Source organism: Pristiophorus japonicus, chromosome 1, assembly GCF_044704955.1.
Source record: "Pristiophorus japonicus isolate sPriJap1 chromosome 1, sPriJap1.hap1, whole genome shotgun sequence".
Taxonomy (NCBI): Eukaryota; Metazoa; Chordata; class Chondrichthyes; family Pristiophoridae; genus Pristiophorus; species Pristiophorus japonicus.
In genome coordinates, this window is record NC_091977.1 from 193,622,334 (window position 1) to 193,645,776 (window position 23,443).

A 23,443-nucleotide genomic window follows, 5' to 3' on the forward strand; every position below is an offset into this window, starting at 1 on the left:
GGCTGGTGTCTTTGCCTTTACGTCATTGTTCATAGGTTTATATGTAACCTTTAGGGCTGCTGACCAAGGGCCGTGCGGCTCTTTGTCGGCCGGCGCGGACACGATGGGCCGAAATGGCCTCCTCTGTGCTGTAAATTTCTATGTTTCTATGCTTCTATAAAATAACTAATAACATCGAAGAATAATTCTAATCCAAGCAGAGAATTCCAATGCATTAAATCAAAATCGCATTCCTCATTGTATAAAGTTTCTAATCCAGCCTTCCTTATACAATGTCGCGATTCAAGTATAAAATGTTGCGGTGATCTAGTTTTGAATGCTCAGCGTACAACAGATCAGTAACTGAACCGCTTTCCATTTAACCTAGAGATTGTAACATACTAAGTGGAAGCTTGATCATGTATAAAATGTCATTTTATTAAATATATGACTGTTCTAGTTGAGTTACTAAAAAAATGCTTGGTATCAAAGGTTGTTGTTTCAATCTCCAGTTTATAGAAATCCTGCTACAAGCACAAATTGTCTTGGTAAACTAGGGTGAGGGTCCATCTGTGCTAAAGAAAGTCCCCCAGTTTATCTGCATAGCCTTCTGTATATAAATCATCAAGAAGTAAAACCAAAACAGAAAATAAATGATTGACAAAGTGAGGGAGCTTTTTTCTGTTGGTGTACAGCACATTCATGAACAGTTTCTGTCCTCCTCTTATTGATGTCTTTTTAATACTGCTAGACCTTCTGAATTTCTGGTATATAGGTTTATGCTATTAACACTATTTGGCCAAAAATGAAAGGTGTTACATGTCATTTTTTATTTTTGAAACTCCAAGAATTTTTCTGTCAAACAAACAGTGGGTTAAAAATAGGTGCACACACTGGGATAGAAAGTCTGAAGGAAGTAAGCACAACAGTCACATAGAAAAAGCAATGAATCGGGTGAAAAATAATAGGGGTCATTTTATGAGGCTCCATAAGTTGCACAGGGCCTGCTAGAGATGGGGCTGTAAGGGCAGATTCAGCAAGCCTGCAATCCCAGTGCAGAGCCCACTCGATGGGAGCACATGTCCAAGATAGAAATAGTACAATATAGGGTAGATTGTACAAATCCATGCTCTTGACATGGAGCCTTATGTCTCAGATGTATATATTAAAAATGAGGGCGTGGAGATTAGCAGATCCCACTGGAGTTTCCAAGGACCAGCGGCCTCTGAACTCAAATTTCCGGTAGGCCCTCCTGCTTCAGGAAACTTCATAGTAGGAGCGCAAATTCACGAAAGCTACTCTTACACATCAAATTCTCTAACCTGCATTCACCGCTGGACGGCCTATGTATTAGCAGTAGGTCATCATAAAATTACTGTTAATGGGCTCAATTTTCCCAGGTCATTTGCGTCATTTTTCTGGCGTAATTATTTAATTCAAAGTTTCCCCCTGGAATCTGCGTCGGCGTAACTGCTTTGGTTACAATTTTTGTAGGTTAGGTTTTTTTGACATCATGGGGGGGGGGGGCGTTCCCTCATGTCTGTGCCAGTTTTTATCATTTTTCGTAGTTTGCCCCAAAATTTTTAATCATAGGTCAACGTATTTGGCCACTCCCGAAAAACCTTCTGGTGAGTTACCAGAAAGCAGCGCACATTGAGAAATGAGCGCTGAAAAACACATTGTTTTTCATCAAAGTTTTTGGAGGGAGTCTCTAACACTTGAATTATCCATAATAAAGTTCAACTTTTTTTTTACCTTTCAACAGAGTACATAGAAGTTTCTTGGATTTCTGAAGTTTTCATTTTTTTTTTAACTCACACGCCATCAACAAGCAGGGCTGGAGGGTCGTAGCGTCAGCCATTAGAATCTTGGGGCTCCGCTGGAAAACAAGCCCGGGTGAGGGGAGGTGGGGGGAGTTGGCGATCAGAAGGCTGCTGTACCAGGCACAAGACTGTAATGAGGTTGGGGGAGGGGGGGAGAAGCCACAAGCCTGCAATGAGTTGGGGGGGAGAGGTGGGGAAGTCACAAGACTGCAATGAGTTAGGGGGGGCAGGAGGATGAGAAATCACAAGATCTGGGTGTGGTCCATCCATACAGACCTTGGGGAAAGAGAACAAAGAAATTGTCCTACCTGCCTTCCTGCCATTTTGGGCTTCTTGCAAAGGTAACATTTTAGTATGGGGGCAATACTGACAATGTCATATCTTGTGCGAGCCTTCTGCATCATGGTGCTATGTAGGAGACAATTGATTCGACATCATCGCATGAGGAACATCAGAGCCCGTAGGGTGCTGGGCAGGAGGTCTTACCCATGTCGGCTATATCGAGACAGGCATTCGTACCTGCACCTGAGTGATGCAGACTGTGTCAGAAGGCTGCATTTCTGCAAAGAAGTTGTAACGGAGATCTGTGAGTTGGTGAAAGCAGACCTGCAACCTAGAAGCTTCAGGAGGACTGCTTTGTCAGTTGAAGTGAAGGTTACAGCAGCACTTTCATTCTATGCCTCCGGATCATTTCAATCTACAACTAGGGATGTGCGTGCCATTTCTCAACATGCAACACATATCTGCATTCGGCAGGTGACAGTTGCACTATATGCCTGGAGGAATGACTACATAAAGTTCCCCATGACTGCCCAGGCAATGCGTAACAGGGCTTTGGGCTTCGCCAGGATTGCTGGCTTCCCAAAAGTACAGGGCTGCATTGCTTGTACCCACATCGCCTTGCAAGCATCTTTGGAGGATTCCGAGATGTACAGGAACAGAAAAGGCCTCCACTCCATTAATGTACAGCTCATGTGTGACGACATGCATTGCATCATGTCAGTCGCTGCAATATACCCTGGAAGCACCATGATGCGTTCATCCGATGCGAGAGCATTATATCTGCCATGTTTCAGCAGCAGCCAGAAGGGCAGAGCTGGCTGCTAGGAGACAAAGGATACGGCCTCACCACCTGGCCCCTACACGTAACCCAGACAGAAGCTGACCGGGAATACAACATGTCGCACATTGCGACACACAGCATCATAGAGAGGACCATTGGCATATTGAAACAGCGTTTCCTTTGCCTGAACCATTCCGGAGGCTACTTGCTATACGCCCCTGAGATTGTTGGTCAGTTCACTGTTGTGTGCTGCATGCTGCATAACTTAGCCATCATGAGACAGCAGCACCTGGTAGTGGAAGACCCACCTGAGGTGAGTGGCTGAGGACAATGATGAGGAAGATGCAGATGATGATGAGGATGAGGAGGACGAGGAAGCCATGCAGGTACCTGAACCCGAAGCACGACGGCGGAGTAAGGCGGGCCATCATGCCCCTTTAAAGCTTGCTCGAGCCTTGCGCCAGCAGCTCATCCATGGCTGCTTTGCTGCCTGAAGGTTCAGTGACAACTATTCCACATGGACCATGTTTACTGTTTGGCCCTGTTCCGTACTGTTGTGTTGTGTTAATGGAACAAATGATGGAAATGATTCTTGTTTACTTCAAAAGTTGTGTTAATAATCGAACAAATAATGGAAATGATTCCATTTTAATGTAAAATATATTTTATTCAAAAGTTTAACAAACAGTTCTTTATACTTAACTTTAAGAAAATTATTCTAGTATCAAACTTTAAAGTTTTCAGTTACGATCACTTAAACTTTAAGATCACTTAAAAACTCTAAAATCACTTATAAACTTTAAGATCACTTACTAACTTTTAAATTTGTAAATTTATATAACTTACAAAAATCTTTTAATTTGTGAACAACAGTTACAACAGTAATAATAACAACAACAGCAGCAACAACAAAGAAAGGCTGCACCCATCTCTCCTCCACCTTATTCTAAGACCGCCCGCCGCGCTTGTTCTTGGTGACTACCACCCCTGACCGCAAGCGATGGCACAGTGTTTCTGGGGTTAGTACCAAGATTATTCTTTCTAACATCTCTGGTAGTGCACATCTGCTGGTGGGGAGTGGGGGGTGGGGGCGGGAGGTGACAATGTGGAGGGCCCGGCTTGGGGCTCTTCAGAGGCTGGTGTGGGGATTGGAGTGGGAGTGGCAGTTGATTCTGTAATGGGGCACGGGGTCTGGGCGTGTTCCCATATTGCAGCAGCTAACTCCAACATGTCGTCCCTCATGCGCCCTGACAGTGTCTCAACGACCTGTAACATTCCCTCCCTCATGTTCACTCACAGCGCATCAGCTACCTGTAACATTCCCTCCCTCATGGTCACTTACATGGTTTCAGCTGACTGAGATATTCCCTCACTCATGGTCCCGGACATCGTTCCCATTTCTCGTGAGATTGCTGTTACTTCTCCCGACAGTCCCGCTGCCTCATCACCCACTGATGGGGTCCAGGAGTGATTGCGTAAGGTCAATGCTCTCCCCACTCATAGCCATCATCTGAACCACATCTGTTGGATCCTGCACCTCAGGAGAGCACGGTTGAGCTCTACTTCCCCTCCTCCCCATGGGTGTGGCTCGCATCCCCCACTGGGACCTGCAGCCTCGAAAGGTGGGGCCCTGGGTGTGCCTCGCTGCACCACATCACTGGGACCTGCAGCCTCGAAAGGTGGGGCCCTGGGTGTGCCTCGCTGCACCAGACTGGAATCCCCAGCCTCGGACGGTGGGAAACCCTGGAATGTCCCACCAACACTCAAACCACTAGTCAGGGAAGGGGCTGGCAACTCAACAGTCGGCACCTGCACCTCCTCCAAAGGGAGTAGAAGAGATGGGGTTTCATCCATCCCCTCTGTTATGTATTTAACCCCTTATAACCTGCATCACACCTGACCACCAGAGGGCCCAAGGAATCCCAGCATCCCTTGGGGGCACAGTATATAAACAGGCCACCCACGAGGTACCTGCACTCTGGAACTTTAATAAAGGAGCTAAGGTCACACTTGCTCATTACACACAGTACTCAGTCTCACCATTTATTATGAGTGTAACACCCTCCACCTCCACCTCCCCCTCACCCTCACCCCCATGTTGGTCTGGAAGGTGGGATTGGAAGATGTTCTCCTCTTCAGGCTCGTCCTCGTCTGAATATTCTTCTGCATTGTCAGGGTTAGCCTCAAGTTCTGCAAAATATAACAGAACACAGACAAATGGTTAGCAGCAGAGGAGGGAGCAGGGTGGGTGGCATGAGTAGGCTCACACAGCGCAGGCTGATTTGAAGGACCACAATGAATGATAGCACATAGCATTAATTGAAGCATAGCTGATGGAGACATCCCCATGAACTGAAGCATGGCTAGCCCGTGCAGTACTTAACATTTAGCAAAGCCAGATTGTGGAATTTGCAGGACTTACCCTCTCCCTCAAGTATGGGCCCAGCTTGTTGCTTTTCTCCAGGCAGGACCCATCAAAGCAGCGACCCTCTCTTCCAATGGTGTCAGTGGGTGCAGATTTGCCGGGTCTCCTCCTGTTCGAGTGCTTTCCCTTTTATTATATGCCACCTTCCTCTGCAAAGATGAAAATACAACTTTTTAGAGAGGGTGTCTTTCTGCTGGGTCATATACAGCTGGTCATATTTAAAATTGCATTTCCATTGAATAAATGAAAATATTACTTACACTAACTACTTGACCAAGGTCCTGCCACTTCTTTTTACACTGGCCTCCAGATCTCGTGGTGGTTACCATTGCGCAGTAATCTTCTGCAACTTGGTTCCAGCATTTCTTAATTTCATTGGGTGGAACTTTTATGTGACGTCTGCTGGTGTCCAGCTCCTGCCATCTGTTCTCAATCACAGTAACTAGTGTCTCCACTTCATCCTGTAAGAAATTCTTGGTCCATGCACCGCGTTGCATCTTGTATTGCTGCAGCTCCGATTTGTCCAATGCTCTCACACAGCACTCCTCACACACACGCAACTGGCTCTTTAAAAATGGCCAATTGCCAACTCGGAGCTGTACTGCGCATGCGCGTCCATTGAAATAACGTAAAAAATTTTACTTTTTTTCCCGCGCATATGCAGAAGGTGCGGCATCGTTTTTTCGGTGCAGTCAGCAGGCTTCACCCCCCGAGGCGACTGGACACGCTGCGCAGCGCCAAATTTGAATTATACATCGGGGAAACTTTGGCAAAATATTTCTGCTGCATTTCTGGCCTAGAAAAACGGGTGGAACTCTGGCAATATGCCAGAAAACGGGCTTGGGCAAAATTGATACCAATGTTTTACCTTCAAAAGCCATTTACTACGATTACAGTGCTGGGTGGTGTTCTCTAGGCAGCAGCCACTGCAAATATCTGGTGACAGGTTTTCATTGGTGCTAAATTGGTGTTATTGATGATTACTTCAAATCCTTTTAAGTCCTGTTCTTGTTTTCTTATTTTTATGGCTCATGCATTATATAAACCTAAGCATTGCATTTCATCTGATTTGAGAAATTTTAGACGACATCCAAAATAAAAGCTATCTGGCGAGATTTGTGACAATCCAACCACACGGCTGTTTGGAAATCTAGGAGAGGAATGTTCAGTATTCAAGTAAACACTAGATGCACAGTGTACTTGCTGCTAAGATTTGAAGTGGGTGGTGCAGGCAATCTGGCTGGTAGTGTTTTCAATATCCAGCTTGGTAATTTGCTGAGAACATCTACAATGTAACCTGGAGGCAGGCCTCCTGGGAGCTGAGTGCGCTGGCAGCTCAGTTTGTATTGATGGGGAATGCTGAGTGCCAGTGTCAGCGAGCTATGCTGACTGCAGCACTCTGCCTGCAATGATTTCTGAAGGACCAAGTTGCCTGAATGCCTTCAGGATTGTCTCCACGTGGATTGAAGAGTTCACAGAAACAATCTGTGGTGAAAATATTCTGCATCATTCATATTAAATTGAGGACCAGTGTTGTGACTGATTCTATTTAATGGGTTTTCATTCCAATGCAGTCAGTGTTGTGCAGTTTTAAAAATCTGTTTCTCTATCCTTCCATAGTATGAATTGAGGAATGTTCCTGAGCACATATAATGCTGTTTTAAGTATTATTTTCCTACCGTGTCAAATATTTTAAATTTCATGGTCAGGATTTTCTGCTGGGGTTATAACAGTTCCCTGTGGTAATTCCAATGGGTGATGTCAGAAAATCACAAGTTCTCCAAAAGCCTTTCACCCAGAAATAATGAGGGATGTAGAATACATTTGCTAAATATGGGTGGGCATGTTAAAAGATGTGCAAATGACAGGAATAGGCCATGCAATAAGCAAGGAGGTCTTCCTGTGCTGAATGGTATATACTTTAATGCAAGGAGTATAGCAAATAAGTGGACTGGAAACAGCTACTTTTGGGTAAATCAGTGTCGGAACAGTGGGAGGCATTCAAGGAGGAGATCCAGAAGGCTCAGGCCAAACATGTGCCCTTTAAGAAAAAGGCTGGGAAAAATAATTCTAGAGCCCCCTGCGTGTCTCGGGACTTACAGGGGAGGATTAAGAAAAAAAGGAACGCTTACGTCATATATCAATGGCTGGATACTATAGAATCTTTAGAGGAATATAGAAAGTTAAGAGGCAAAATTAAAAAGGATATTAGGAATGCTAAGAGAGAGCACGAGACATTCTTGGCCAATAAAATTAAGGAAAACCCTAAGATGTTCTATAAATATATTAAGAGTAAGAGAGTAACTAAAGAAAGGGTAGGGCCTATTAGAGACCATGAAGGTAATCTTTGTGTGGAGGCGGAAGATGCTGGTAGGGTTCTTAACGAACACTTTGCATATGTTTTCACAAAGGAAAGGGGCAATGCAGATACTGCTATCGAGGAGGAGTGTGAAATTCTGGATGAAATAAGTATAGTGAGAGAGGAAGTATTAAGGGGTTTAGCAGCTTTAAAAGTAGATAAGGCCCCAGGCCCGGACGAAAGACATCACAGGTTGTTGAACTCAACACTGCAGAAACTCTAGAGGAGTATAAGAAGTGCAGGGGTGCAATTAAAAAAGATATCAGGAAAGCAAAGAGAGAGCATGGTAGAATGTTGGAAAATAAAATCAGGGAAAACCCAAAAATGTTTTATAAATACATTAAGAGCAAGAGGATAACTAGAGAAAGAGTGGGGCCTATTAGAGACCACAAAGGAAATCTGTGTGTGGAGGCAGAAGATGATTCTTAATGAATACTTTGCATCTGTTTTCACAAAAGAGAGGGGCAATGCAGACTTTGCAATGAGGGAGGAATGTGAAATATTAGACAAGATAAACATAATGAGAGAGGAAATATTAAGGGGCTTAGCAGCTTTGAAAGTGGATAAATCCCCAGGCCTGGATGAAATGTATTCCAGGCTGTTAAGAGAAGTAAAAGAGGAAATAGCAGAGGCCTTGACCATCATTTTCCAGTCCTCTTTGGATATGGGCATAGTGCCAGAGGATTAGAGGACTGCTAATGTAGTACTCTTATTTAAGAAGGGAGAAAGGGATAGGCCGAGTAATAACAGGCCTGAATCTCAGTGGTGGAAAAATTATTGGAAAAAATCCTGAAAGATAGGATAAATCTACATTTGGAAAGGCACGGATTAATTAGGGACAGTCAGCACGGATTTGTTAAGCGAAGATCGTGTTTGACTAACCTGATTGAATTTTTTGAGGAGGTAACCAAGAGGGTCGATGAGGGTAGTGCGTAGGATGTAATATAAATGGACTTTAGCAAGGTTTTTGATAAGGTCCCACATGGCAGACTGATCATGAAGGTTAAAGTCCATGGGATCCAGGGCAAAGTGTCAAGTTGTATCCAAAATTGGCTCAGAGGTAGGAAGCAAAGGGTAATGGTTGATGGATGTTTTTGTGACTGGAAGGATGTTTCCAGTGGGGTTCCACAGGGCTCAGCACTGGGTCCTTTGCTTTTTGTGGTATACATCAACCATTTAGATTTGAATATAGGGAGTATGATTAAGAAGCTTGCAGATGACGCTAACATTGGCTGTGTGGTTGATAATGAAGAGGAAAGTCATGGGCTGCAGGAGGATATCAATCTACTGGTCAGGTGGGCAGAACAGTGGCTAATTTAATTCAGAGAAGTGTGAGGTGATGCACTTTGGGAAGGCTAATAAGGAAAAGGTATACACATTAAGCAGTAAGTCACTTAATAGTGTAGATGAACAAAGGGACCTTGGAGTGCTTGTCCACAGATCCCTGAAAGTAGCAGGCCAGGTGGATAAGGTGGTCAAGAAGGCATATGGAATGCTTGCCTTTATTGGCCGAGGCATAGAATATAAGAGCAGGGAGTTCATGCTTAAAATGTATAATACTTTGGTTAGGCCACAGCTGGAATATTGCGTGCAGTTCTGGTCGCCGTATTATAGGAAGGACGTGATTGCACTAGAGAGGGTGCAGAGGAGATTTACTTGGATGCTGCCTGGAATGGAGAATCTTAGTTATGAGGACAGATTGGATAGGCTGAGTTTGTTCTCATTGGAACAGAGGAGGTTGAGAGGAGATCTCATTGAGGTGTACAAAATATTGAGGGGCCTGGACATAGTGGATAGTAAAGGCTTATTTCCATTGGTGGAGGGGTCTATTACCAGGGGGCATAGTTTTAAAGTAGTTGGTGGAAGGTTTAGAGGGGATTTGAGGCGGGCTTCTTTCCGCAGAGGGTTGTGGGGATCTGGAACTCGCTGCCTGGAAGAGTGGTGGATGCAGAAACCCTCACCACTTTTAAGAGAGGGTTGGATGGGCACTTAAAGTGCAGTAACCTGCAGGGTTACAGACCTAGAGCTGGTAATTGGGATTAGACTGGATGACCTTTTGTTGCACGGTGCAGATATAATGCTAAGTACTGCAGGGAATAGAATACGGCCAGGGTGATCTCCTGGACTAGTCTTGATCACCTGGATGGGTTGGAGAGGAATTTTCCCAGATTTTTTCTCCCTAAATTGGCCTGGGTTTTTATCTGGTTTTTGCCTCTCCCAGGAGATCACATGGCTCTGGTTGGGGTGGAGTGTAGAATGTTTCAGTATAAGGGGTGTATCAATTGTGTGAGGTGGATTGGTTTGGGCTGGATGCTCTTTGCCTTTCCGTCATTGTTCATAGGTTTATATGTAACCTTTAGGGCTGTTGACCATGTGGCTCTTTGTCGGCCGGTGTGGACACGATGGGCCAAAATGGCCTCCTTCTACGCTGTAAATTTCTGTTTTCTATGTTTAATTCTTTCTACCAAAGTGAATAACCTCATATTTCTCCACATTATACTCCATCTGTCTCCTTAGTGAGTGGGAAATAAGGTGGCAGATGGAGTATAATGTGGGGAAATGTGAGGTTATTAAGTGAGGTTAAGAAGAATAGAAGAACAGAATATTTTTTAAATGATGAGAAACGATTAAATGTTGATGCTCAGAGAGATTTAGGTGTCCTCATACAGGAAACGAATAGAGTTAGCATGCCGGTACAACAAGCAATTAGGAAGGCAAATGGTATGTTGGCCTTTATTGCAAGGGGGTTGGAGTACAAGAGTAAGGAAATCTTATTACACTTGTATAGGGCTTTGGTGAGACTGCACCTGGAGTACTATGCACAGTTTTGGTCTTATCTGAGGAAGGACATAAATGCCAGAGGCGGTGCAGCAAAGGTTCACTAGATTGATTCCTGGGATGAGAGGATTGTCCTATGAGAAGAGATTGAGTAGATTGGGCCTATACTCTTTGGAGTTTAGAAGAATTAGAGGTGACTTCATTGAAACATATATGATTCTGAGGAAGATTAACAGGGTAGATGCTCAGAGGTTATTTCCCCTGGCTGGAGAGTGTAGAACTAGGGGGCAGAGTCTCAGCTTAAGGAGTCGGCCATTTAAGACCGAGATGAGGAGGAATTTCTTCACTCATAGAATCATAGAAATTTACAGCACGGAAGGAGCCCATTTTGGCCCATCGTGTCACGCCGGCCGACCAAGAGCGAGCCAGTCTAATCCCACTTTCCAGTTCTTGGTCTGTAACCGTGCAGGTTACGGCACTTTAAATGCACATTCAAGTATTTTTTAAATGTGGTGAGAGTTTCTGCCTCTACCACCCTTTCAGGTAGTGAGTTCCAGACCCCCACCACCACCTGGGTGAAGAAATTTCCCCTCATTTCTCCTCTAAACCTCCCCCCAATTACTTTAAATCTATGTCCCCTGGTTGTTGACCCCTCTGCCAAGGGAAACAGGTCCTTCCTGTCCACTCTATCCAGGCTCCTCATAAATTTATACACCTCAATCAGGTCTCTCCTCAGCCTCTTCTGTTCCAAAGAAAACAAACCCAGCATCTCCATCTTTCCTAGTAGCCAAAATTCTCCAGTCCAGGCAACATTCTTGTAAATCTCCTCTGCACCCTTTCCAGTGCAATCACATCTTTCCTGTAATGTGGTGACCAGAACTGCACACAGTACTTCAGCTGTGGCCTAACCAGTGTTTTTATACAGTTCAAGCATAACTTCCTTGCTCTTGTATTCCATGCCTTGACTAATAAAGGCAAGTATTCCATATGCCTTCTTAACTACCTTATCTACCTGGCCTGCTACCTTTAGGGATCTGTGGACCTGCACTCCCAAGATTCCATTGTTCCTCTACACTTTTCGGTGTCGTACCATTTAATGTGTATTCCCTTGCCTTTTTAGACCTCCCCAAATGCATTACCTCACACTTATCCGGATTGAATACCATTTGCCACTGTTCTGCCCACCTGACCAGTACATTGATATCTTCCTGCAATCCGCAACTTTCTTCTTCATTATCAACCACACAGCCGATTTTAGTGTCATCTGCGAACTTCTTAATCATACCCCTAACATTCAAGTCCAAGTCATTGATATATACCACAAAAAGCAAGGGACCCAGAACTGAGCCCTGCAGAACCCCACTGGATACAACCTTCCAGTCACAAAAACGCCCATTAACCATTACCCTTTGCTTCCTGCCTCTGAGCCAATTTTAGATCCAACTTGCCACTTTGCCCTACATCCCATGATCTTTTACTTTCATGACCTGTCTGCTATGTGGGATCTTATCAAAAGCTTTGCTAAAATCCATATACACTACATTACCCTCCTTGTTACCTCCTCGAAAAATTCAATCAAGTTAGTCAGACACGACCTTCCCTTAACAAATCCATGCTGGCTGTCCTTGATTAATCCATGTCTTTACAAATTAAGATTTATCCTGTCCCTCAGAATTTTTTCCAATAATTTTCCCACACTGAGGTTAGGCTGACTGGCCTGTAATTACTCGGTCTATCCCTTTCTCCCTTTTTAAACAAAAGTACAACATTAGCAGTCCTCCAGTCATCTGGCACCACACCTGTAGCCATAGAGAACTGGAAAATGATGGTCAGAGCCTCTGCTATTTCCTCTTTTGCTTCTCTTAACAGCCTGGAATACATTTTATCCAGGCCTGGGGATTTATCCACTTTCAAAACTGCTAAGCCCCTTAATATTTCCTCTCTCATTATGTTTATCTTGTCTAATATTTCACATTCCTCCCTCATTGCAAAGTCTGCATTGCCCCTCTCTTTTGTGAAAACAGATGCAAAGTATTCATTAAGAATCATCTTCTGCCTCCACACACAGATTTCCTTTGTGGTCTCTAATCAGCCCCACTCTTTCTCTAGTTATCCTCTTGCTCTTAATGTATTTATAAAACATTTTTGGGTTTTCCCTGATTTTATTTGCCAACATTCTTCCATGCTCTCTCTTTGCTTTCCGGATATCTTTTTTAATTGCACCCCTGCACTTCTTATACTCCTCTAGAGTTTCTGCAGTGTTGAGTTCTCAGAATCTGTCATTAGCTTCCCTTTTTTTCTTTATCTTACCCTGTATGTCCCTTGACATCCAGGGGGCTCTAGATTTGTTAGCCCCATCCTTTTTTTAAGGCAACATACTCATTCTGTTACCTCAGGATCTCCTCCTTGAATGCCTCCCACTGCTCTGACACTGATTTACCATCAAGTAGCCGTTTCCAGTCCACTTTGGCCAAATCCCATCTCAGCTCAGCAAACGTGACTTTATCCCAATTGAGAACTTTTTTTCATGGTCCACCTTTGTCCTTTTCCATAACTACTCTAAATCTTACTGAATTATGATCATTAGCACCAAAATGCTCTCCCACTGATACGCCTTCCACCTACCCCTCTTCATTCCCCAAAACCAAGTCCAGAACTGCTCTCTCCCTTGTTGGGCATGTTATATACTGGCTAAAGAAGTTCTCCTGAATGCATTTTAGAAATTCCGCACCCTCTGTACCATTCATACTGCTTTTTTTCACAGTTAATATTAGGGTAGTTGAAATCCCCCACTATTACATCTCTACTGTTTTTGCACTTCGCAGCAATTTGCCCACATATTTGTTCTTCTACCTCCCTCTGACTGTTTGGGGGTCTATAGTACACTCCCAGTAATGTGAGCACCCCTTTTTTATTCTTCAATTCAATTCATATGGCCTCGTTTGATGATCACTCTAACATAGCATCCCTTCACACAGCTGTAATTGTTTCTTTAATTAATACTGCGACCCCCCCCTCCTTTTTTTACCCCCCTCTCTATCCTGTCTGAAAACCCTGTAACCAGGAATGTTGAGCTGCCATACCTGACCTTTCAGCCATGTCTCAGTAATGGCTATAATATCGTACTTCCAAGTGTTTATCTGTGCTCTCAGCTCATCTGCCTTATTCCCTATATTGCTTGCATTGAAGTATATCCCAGTTAGTGGAGCCAAACTCCCTTGTCTATTTTCCAGCCATTGTTTCCTCTGTCTTCCAAATTCACTTTTTACTTTTCTGCTGCCCAATCCCAGCTTTGTTCTCTCCCCACTGAATCTATTTTCCGGTACCCATTCCCCTGCCAAGCTAGTTTAAACCCTCCCCAACAGCACTAGAAAACCCTCCTGGCTCTGTTGAGGTGCAACCCGTCCGGCTTGTACAGGTCCCATCTCCTCAAGAAATGGTCTCAATGCCTCAGGAATCTAAAGCCCTCGCGCCTGCACCATCTCTCCAGCCACGCATTCATCTTCTCTATCCTCCTATTTCTGTACTCACTTGCACTTTGCACCGGCAGTAACCTGGAGATTACTACCTTTGAGGTCCTGCTTTTTAATCTCGCTCCTAGCTCCCTAATCTCTGCCTGCAGGACCTCATCCCTCTTTCTACCTATGTCATTGGTACCAATATAGATCACGACCTCTGGCTGTTCACCCTCTCTCCTCAGAATGGGGTGACCACCACTAGAAACGTGCTATCCACGTAACTCTCAGCCTCGCGGATGCACCGCAGTGACTCCAGCCGCCGCTCAAGCTCCGAAATGCAGAGCTCGAGTTGCTGCAGCTGGAGACACCTCCTGCACACATGGTCGTCCAGGCTGCACGAAGCATCCAGGACTTCCCACATGCCACAGGATGTGCACTCCACAGGACTGAGCTGCCCTTCCATGCCTCTAGTTAATAGACTATAAACTAAACTATGAAATAAACTTAACACTCGAAGACAAACAAAACTCACCGGCAACTCACTAATCAGCTCCTTCCCTTGTGCCGATGCCACTTTTGGTTTCTGACATCACTCCTGTGTTGAGTTGCTATCGGCTCTCTGCCTGCTCACTGCCACCGCTGCTCTGGTCTAAGCTGTCTCTGGGCCTCCCACTCAATTTATGCTTCGCCTGCTCACTGCCACCGCTGCTCCGGTCTACGATGTCTCTGGGCCTCCCACTCAATTTATGCTCCGCCTGTGCGCTGCCACCGTTGCTCAGAGGGTTGAAAGCCAAAAGGCTAATGGATGCTGAATCATTGAGTATAGATAGAGGTAGATTTTAGATTGTTTTTCCAAAGACATGATGAACTGAATGGTCTCCCTCTGTGCTGTAAGTTTCTGTCGTTCTCTTAATCCTGGTACAGAGCTGCACATGTCCAGAGTGGATATTGAGAGTTCAGGCATACAACCCCATGATTTTCAGTCCACTAATTTTAATGGGTAAAAATCATTGGAGTTGGAGGGGTGGGGGGGGGGCGGTGTGGGACGGAGTAGAGTGCTGAGTGCAGATAAAGTCATAAAAAAGCAATACAATTTTGGGTTTATATATAGGGGTATAGAGTACAAAGGTACAGAAGTAATAATGAATTTATACAAAACATTGGTTCGACTACAGTTAGAATACTGTGTGCCATTTTGGGCATTTCAGTATAGAAAGGACATAAAGTCATAGCGAGCATTCAGCGCAGATGATGCCGTGATGGGAAACTGCAGTTATAAGGAGAGACTTGTGATACTGGGATTGTTTCCATTGGAGCAGAGATGGCCAAGAGGTGGTGTTTTAAAGTTTTAAGAGTGAATAGGAAGACTTCTTAGTTAAATTTGGAGACTCTCACATAAAATAAGGGAAATGGTTGTCAGCTTCATTTATGTCCTAACATGTTTGAATATCATTACTATTGCTAGTCTGGAGCTTTGCTGAAATTCAGTTAATGTACTTTGGGGGAATATATTCATCAAATCAGAAACACCAATGTCATTACCAGCAGGAATGGACATTTTCTCTTTCACAACTTGTCTTTTATCGTTGTACTGTGAAATAGTCTAAAAGAACAGAATACTGTTAATTTTAATAGTTCCTACAGTTTATGTTAAGTTTTGTAAAGTTAACAAATAGTTGATCAAATTTGATACACAGGAATCCTAATGTCCTCAGTGCACATTTAAAAACTGTTTGATGCAATTTCTAAATTGAATTTAGTGAGCATAATGTAAAACATTCCACAATAAATGAATAACTGATCCTATTCAAATATATATTTGCCTTTGATGTTATTTTTCCTCTATTTGGGCTTCGGAACTGTGCTCGTGTTCAGGTATAGGTGGTTGGCAGTGAGTTTGTCTCAAAAGGAGCAAATCATCTTTACAGGATACATTATCCAGCATGCACTGAATTCTTCTGATTTTTATTTACACAAACTTTTTCTGTGATAGGTCAGAAAATTCTTCACCACAGAAGTGATGTTTTGGAAACCGTTGTCCTCATCAACCCTTCAGATGAGGCAGTGAGCACTGAGGTAAGAGAACTGCAGGAACTTGACAGCTGGCAGGGAGCACAGGGGAACGTGATAGTGAAGAGTATTGAAATACAACACTGATTATGCTGTGCTCTCTGTGGGTTTTGTAGGTTGAAAACTGTGTATAATGCTGTGCAGGTGATGTCATAGTGGTAAAGTGATAGAGTTAATATGGTTGGGTTCAAATCTCTTTGTGGAGTTTGTAGCATAAGCCCAAGGTGCTGGACTAAAAATCACAACTTCAAATCCTACCATGGCAGTTTGAGAATTTGAATTAAGTTTTAAAAATTCTGGAAATCAAAAAACTGGCATCAGTTAAAGCGGCCATGATGCTGTTGGATTGTTGTAAAAACATATCAGGTTCCCGAATGTTCTTCAGGGAGGGGGCAATGCTTTTAGTGAGCTCCTCAATTCCCTACTTGAAAAGTCAAGACAAAAAAAAACTCACAATTAACAGTCCTTGTTACCCCTTCGTGGTAAGTGTGAGGTCATCCATCTTGGGGAAAAAAAACAGTAAAAGGGAATATTATTTGAATGGGGAGAAATTACGACATGCTGAGGTGCAGAGGGACCTGGGGGTCCTTGTGCATGAATCCCAAAAAGTTAGTTTGCAGGTATAGCAGGTAATCAGGAAGGCGAATGGAATGTGGGCTTCATTGCGAGAGGGATGGAGTACAAAAGCAGGGAGGTCCTGCTGCAACTGTACAGGGTATTGGTGAGGCCGCACCTGGAGTACTGCGTGCAGTTTTGGTCACCTTACTTAAGGAAGGATATACTAGCTTTGGAGGGGGTACAGAGACAATTCACTAGGCTGATTCCGGAGATGAGGGGGTTACCTTATGATGATAGATTGAGTAGACTGGGTCTTTACTCATTGGAGTTCAGAAGGATGAGGGGTGATCTTATAGAAACATTTAAAATCATGAAAGGGATAGACAAGATAGAGGCAGAGAGGTTGTTTCCATTGGTAGGGGAGACTAGAACTAGGGGGAGCCAATTTAAAACCGAATTGAGAAGGAATTTCTTCTCCCAGAGGGTTGTGAATCTGTGGAATTCTCTGCCCAAGGAAGCAGTTGAGGCTAGCTCATTGAATGTATTCAAGTCACAGGTGGATAGATTTTTAACCAATAAGGGAAGTAAGGGTTACGGGGAGAGGACGGGTAAGTAGAGCTGAGTCCACGGCCAGATCAGCCATGATCTTATTGAATGGCGGAGCAGGTTCGAGGGGCTAGATGGCCTACTCCTGTTACTAATTCTTATGTTCTTATGTTCACCACTCCCTTGATTCTACATTAAAGAACATTGAAACCATCAGTCAACTTCTATGTCAAGGACATTCTGACAATGCAGACTAAGAAGCTGTAATGAAAAGAAAGTCTAGACGTGGGCCATCTTGTGCATATGCTGCCAGTGAGGACAAGCAAATGGAATCAGGATGGGTCGTGTAGAATGGAAAGCAGGTGTATGGCGTGGAATGAGAAAGGAACAATGAGAGAAGTTGATGATTCTGCAAATTATATCAAGTGAGAATGATGTTGTGCAGGGAGCAAGGAAGACGTGAGTGTGCACTTGGTATAAGAGTGAGGTGTGCTATAGTGTGCCCTTGTGCTGGTTGGTGAAGGAAGGGAGGGAATTGTTGAGAGAGTCGGGGAAGGAGGAAGAGGACTGTTGGCATGTGTTGTTGACAGATAGGAATAAATGAAGAGCTGTACTCACCCTTGCTAGTCTTGTGAGGTCACTGAAGCACAATGGGCTGGATTTTCGGCTTTTCTGTTTTTGGGGGAATAATGGCGGTGGGGAATAGTTTGCCTTTAGTATTTAAGTTTGGGCAATTGGGTCCTGCTCCAAGGGAGGCATTGTACACCTCTCTTGGCGCAAGGATGGGAAACTCCCGAGCTAAAGAGCCAGCACGGGAGTGCTCCGAGAGAGGCCGCTGGGGGAGGCGTGGGGTGAACCGGGAAAAAAAAAACCCCACATAAACAAAAACATTCCTAAAACATTGCCATGCCACCACAACACAAATCACACCAAAAATTAAAACAAAAAACACTCGCACTTACTTTTGGAGTTCTTTATCTTCCTCTCCGTCGCTGGCATCGTGGGACCGCTCTGATTGCTCAGACGGTCATTGCGGGCGCACTTCCGGGCGGACAGGTCAGGCAAGACTCAAAACACACGCCAGTGTCGCAACCAGGGGTGTTGCACACCTGGCGCAGCTCTTTGCGGCGGGCGCTGGAGACCACACCGCCGCCTTTCACGCAGCTCCAGGCTTCACCGAGCCTTGGGGCTTGCCTACCACTCATGCTGAATCAGTTTCTTCCCCCGCCACTTCAAAGCACAATCTGACTGAAGGAAAGGTGTGATATCTTCACAGAGCACAGCACACACAGCTCCTAACATGGCAGGCAGCTCTGTCGGAAACGTCCGGAACAGCCTGGTTCTGTTTGTTATTAACTCTGCAGTTGCAGTACACAACACGTCCACATCCACAGTTTGGAGCTACAAACATTACAAGCTTACAGACATTACACTTCTCCCTCCTTAATGAAGAAGTTATTATAACAAACATCATGCATAACTTTCATGTTTATACATAACACAGGATATAGACTTAGTTTTTTTTCCATATTTACAAATTTAACTTTACCACTTGTTTTCTGTTTCAAAGAGGATACCATCACTATCGAACAGAACCTTCCAAACATGGTGTCGATTTCACACTCATTCGAGGCTCATCCTGAGGAATGTTTTCCTCCACGGAATTTCCTTGATTTTCATTTGAACTCACTCTAACTTCAGGCTCTTTGTTTTCCTGACTCGGACTCAGACTTTCATTCTGATTCTCTCCTAGATTTGTTTCCAGTACATTGGATTTAGGATTTGCTACTGGTGTATCAAAACTATCTGATGGGTCAGAAATAATTGAATCATTCCCACCTTCAATTCCTTCCATGTCTGTAGGTAAAATATGATCAATATGAACAAACCTAACCCGTCCATTATCAAACATCTTGACCAAATATGTGCGAGGACCACATATCTTCACCACACTTCCTAGTAACTGTTCTTTAACCATTTATGGTGATGGTTCTTCACTCTCACCTTCTGGTTTAATTTCACATGTCTCTCTTTTACTCTACCTCTATCATGATTCTCTTTCTGCCTTAATTGTGTCTCTTCTATGGACTGTGCCAAATTTGGTTTTAACAACGAGAATCTGGTTCGTGGCTGTCGTTTGAGTAACAACTCTGCTGGTGTTCTACCAGTAGTTGTATGAGGAGTATTTCGATATGTAATCAAAAAATTAGCCAATTTGTGATCCAATAACAACTGTCGTTTCCTTGGATTTGGATCTAACATTTGTTTTATGAGGGCATGTTTTACAATTTGTACAGTGCGCTCTGCTGCACCATTTGAAGCAGGATGGTATGGTGGAACCTTGGTATGTTTCACACCATTTTTGCTCGTGAATTGTGCAAATTCTTCTGAACGAAATTGTGGTCCATTATCCGAAACAATTTCTTCAGGGAGGCCAAATGAAGAAAATAATCTTCGTAAAATGTCCACTGTTTTACTTGTTGTTATTTTCCACATTGGGAACAGCTCAACCCATTTCAAATGGCTATCAATCACAATGAACAATTATTGTCCTTCTAACTCAGCAAGATCAATATGTAGCCTTTGCCACACCCTGGGAGGCCATTTCCATGGCTGTAATGGTACTGATGGCAGTTGCTTACTTACCGATTGATATGTCGTACACTGACTCACGATGTACTCTATATCTTTATTAAGACCTGGCCACCATAAATAACTGCGTGCAAAACTCTTGGTCAAGCACATTCCCAGGTGCTGGTCATGAAGATCTCCTAATAATTTGGACCTGAATTTATTTGGTATAACCACTCTTGCACCCCACATGATACAACCTTTATCGACTGATAATTCATTCCTATGAATGAAGAATGGATGTGTATCTTTGTCTGTTACCTGGTTTGGCCATCCATTTGCAATATAATCATATACCTTTGACATCACTGGGTCACATTTGGTTGCTTTACCAATCTCTTCAGCTGTGACTGGCAGTTCATCAATGTATGAAAAATAGAACACTTCTTCCCTATCGGGTGTAACTTGTGATGGGGAAGGCAATCTAGACATTGCATCAACATTACTGTGATCAACTGATTGTCAATATTTAATATCATATGTATATGCTGACAAAATCAAAGCCCATCTCTACATTCGGGCTGCAGCTAATGTTGGAACTGGGGACTTTGGGTGGAGGATTACTGTTAGGGGCTTATGGTCCGTAATGATGGTAAACTTACAACCATACAAGTATTTGTGAAACTTCTTGACCCCAAAAATTAATGCCAAAGCTTCCCTTTCAATTTGCGCATAATTACTCTCACTGGCACTGAGAGTGCATGAAGCAAAAGCAATTGGTCTCTCCTCCCCACTACGTGATACATGAGAGATTACTGCCCCAACTCCATACGGAGAGGCATCACACGCTAGCTTAATCTCCTTAGATATGTCATAGTGAACTAACATGGTGCTCTCTACCAATTTGCTTTTACACTCCTTGAATGCTGTATCGCATTCTTTTGACCACTTTCAATGGACCTGTTTTTTCAATAGTTTATTCAGTGGATGTAATTCTGTAGCCAAATTTGGTAGGAACTTCCCATAATAGTTCAAAAGACCCAAGAATGAATGAAGTTCAGTGAAATTCCTGGGAGTGGGTGCATTTCTGATTGCATCCAGTTTTTCCTTGGTCAGATGTAAACCATTTTTGTCTACTCTGTACCCTAAGTACTCCACTGAGTTTTTAAATAATTCACACTTACGAGCAGACACTCGCACTCTGTGCTTCTCTAGCATTTTGAGGACTTCATTCAATATGTTATTAAGAATTTGTCTATTTGGTGCTGAAATTAGTATGTCATCCAAATAACACTACCCCTTCAATACCTTGCAAAATCTGGTTCATCACCCCTTGGAATATGGCAGGGGCGGAAGACACTCCAAACGGTAGCCTATTAAATTGATATAGGCCTAGATGAGTATTTATAGTCAAACATGACTTGGACTCCTCATCTAGTTCAAGCTGTATGTAGGCATTCGTAAGATCCAGTTTTGAGAAGATCTGACCACCTGTCAGTGTTGTGAACAAATCTTCTATATTCGGCAATGTATTGGGGACATTACTCTCTAGAATCTGGTTTGCGGTTACTTTATAATCACCATACAATCTTATCTTACCATCGGACTTGGGTACAACAACAATGGGTGCAGCCCAATTACATCGTTCTATCTCACAAATAATGTTCCCAGTCTCTAGTCTTTTGAGTTCTTGCTCAACTTTCTCCTTGAGTGCATATGGTATGGAACGTGGCTTGTAGTAAACCGATCTAGCGTCCTTCTGTACCCTGACATTCGCCTTGGATCGGACTGCCCTTTTCGCAGAACACCTTCGGATATTTCTTGATAACCTCATCCGTTGATGAAAATCTCGCTTCCACACAGAAAATCTCAGTCCAATCCAGCTTCAGTGAGCTCAATCAATTTCTTCCTAGTAAGGCAGACTTGTCTCCTTTCACTACTATTAGAGGCAAGTTCTGAAATTGATCTTTATATTTCACTGGTACGGTGATACGACCTACCACAGGAATTTTCTCTCCCGAGTAGCCTCGCAGCTCTATCTTGGATTTCTTCAGTTGGAAATCACGCCATTTGTCGAGGTACAGCGACTCCAGTACTATACTCACGGATGCACCCGTGTCAATTTCCATTGGTATCTTGAATCCCGCAACAGCTATTTGGATTTTGATACTTTCCGAATCGCTGTCTGTTAACCTCGTGCTCCTGATGACACGTAACTCTACCCTCTCCTCATCCTGTTGTTTTTCTTCCATGCTATGTAGTCTCTTGGGATTTCTACTCATAGCTTTGAACGCTGGGCTCATAGCTTTGAACGCTGATTTACCCTTCAGTTGGCATGCCTTCGTAAGATGCCCAGTCTTTCTGCAGAAGAAACACTCTGCCTTCACGTATGGACAACTTTGAGCAATGTGTTGTCCCAGGCACCTATAGCACGACTTCGACACTCTGTTAGAATTTCCAGTTTCTGAGACTTTGGGCCCCCACTGTCTTTTACTTTGAACCTGCAGGTGATTTACCTTGGTTGACTGACGACCGTAATTATTATTTAATCCTCGGGAATATTGTTCGGCCATGCCCATCGACCTCGCTGTCTGACAAGCAATCTCAAAAGTCAAGTCATCCTTCGTCAATGACTTCCTTCTGATCGCATCATTTTTCACCCCACAAACAAAACGATCCTATAATGTTTGGTTTTGAAAGTTTCCAAAATTACAGTGCATCGATAGCATTTTTAATGCTACGATGTAATCACTGATACTTCATCAGTCTTTTGATTTCGAATTCTGAAACGATAGCTTTCAGCAATTTCTAACGGTTTGGGGTTATAGTGCTGCTCCAGCTTCATTAAAATCTCTTTAAGCATTGTGTCCTTTGGCTCGTCAGGCACAAGCAGATTTACCAGCATTTCATACAATGCCGGATCTGCCTCCGATAAGAAGATCACTCTCTTACGTTCCAACACAGCCCAGTTCTGGAACTTCGATTATGTTATTTGCAATTAAATACATTTCTAGCCGATCCACATACGATTTAAAACGTTCCTGGTCGTGTCCATATTCACCCAATAGTCCCATTACACCTGCCATTTTAATCTCTAGCTGTTCACACCGTGTGCTGTATTTTACCTCGGATTTTTGTAGCATTTTCCAAAGACAGAAACTTCCAAAGTCTCTCTGTCGGCTGGCTGAATCCTTCACCAACAAAATTTAAGCTTTAACTCATCCGAAAAATCCCATGTCATCACCAAATGTGATATCTTCACAGAGCACAGCGCGCACACAGCTCTTAACATGGCAGACAGCTCTGTCGGAAGCCTCCAGAACTGCCTGATTCTGTTTATTATTAACTCTGCAATTACAGTACACAATACGTCCACATCCACAGTGTGGAGCTACAAACAATACAAGCTTACAGACATTACACTAGGCAACCTCGCTTTGAGGTGCATTCCCGCTTTAAATAGATCTTTTAAATGACCCATCGGAAATTGAATTTCAAAGTGGGCGGCTTTCCTTAGTGCCAGCAAATTGTATGACATAATTGCCCATGACATTACGATGAGTCCCGGGAGTTAAAATATGCTGGGCCTGTTTTCTGTTGCAGCAGGTGAATTTCTAATTCGCTTCGCAACCTAGCTGCACAAAATCCACCTGGACTTAAAATTGGAGCTTGAGATTCAAATGCAGCCAAGACTGACAGGATTAAAATCTAATCTATCTGCTAGCTGTAACGGTTCCATGTGAAATGGCAATGGCACCAAAACTGTCTATAATTCAGCACAAATGAGCAATCTCATTCAGATAACTGGTGTGG

General features: G+C 43.5%; 1 protein-coding gene across 1 annotated transcript in view; it reads left to right on the forward strand.

Annotated features, from left to right (window-relative positions):
- map1b (microtubule-associated protein 1B) overlaps positions 1-23,443 on the forward strand; it is a 138,012-nt gene that overhangs the window by 80,736 nt on the left and 33,833 nt on the right. Inside the window, exon 3 of the mRNA XM_070885921.1 lies at positions 15,879-15,961. Within this exon, the coding sequence (XP_070742022.1) occupies positions 15,879-15,961 (83 nt within the window). The remainder of the gene's footprint in view (positions 1-15,878; positions 15,962-23,443) is intronic.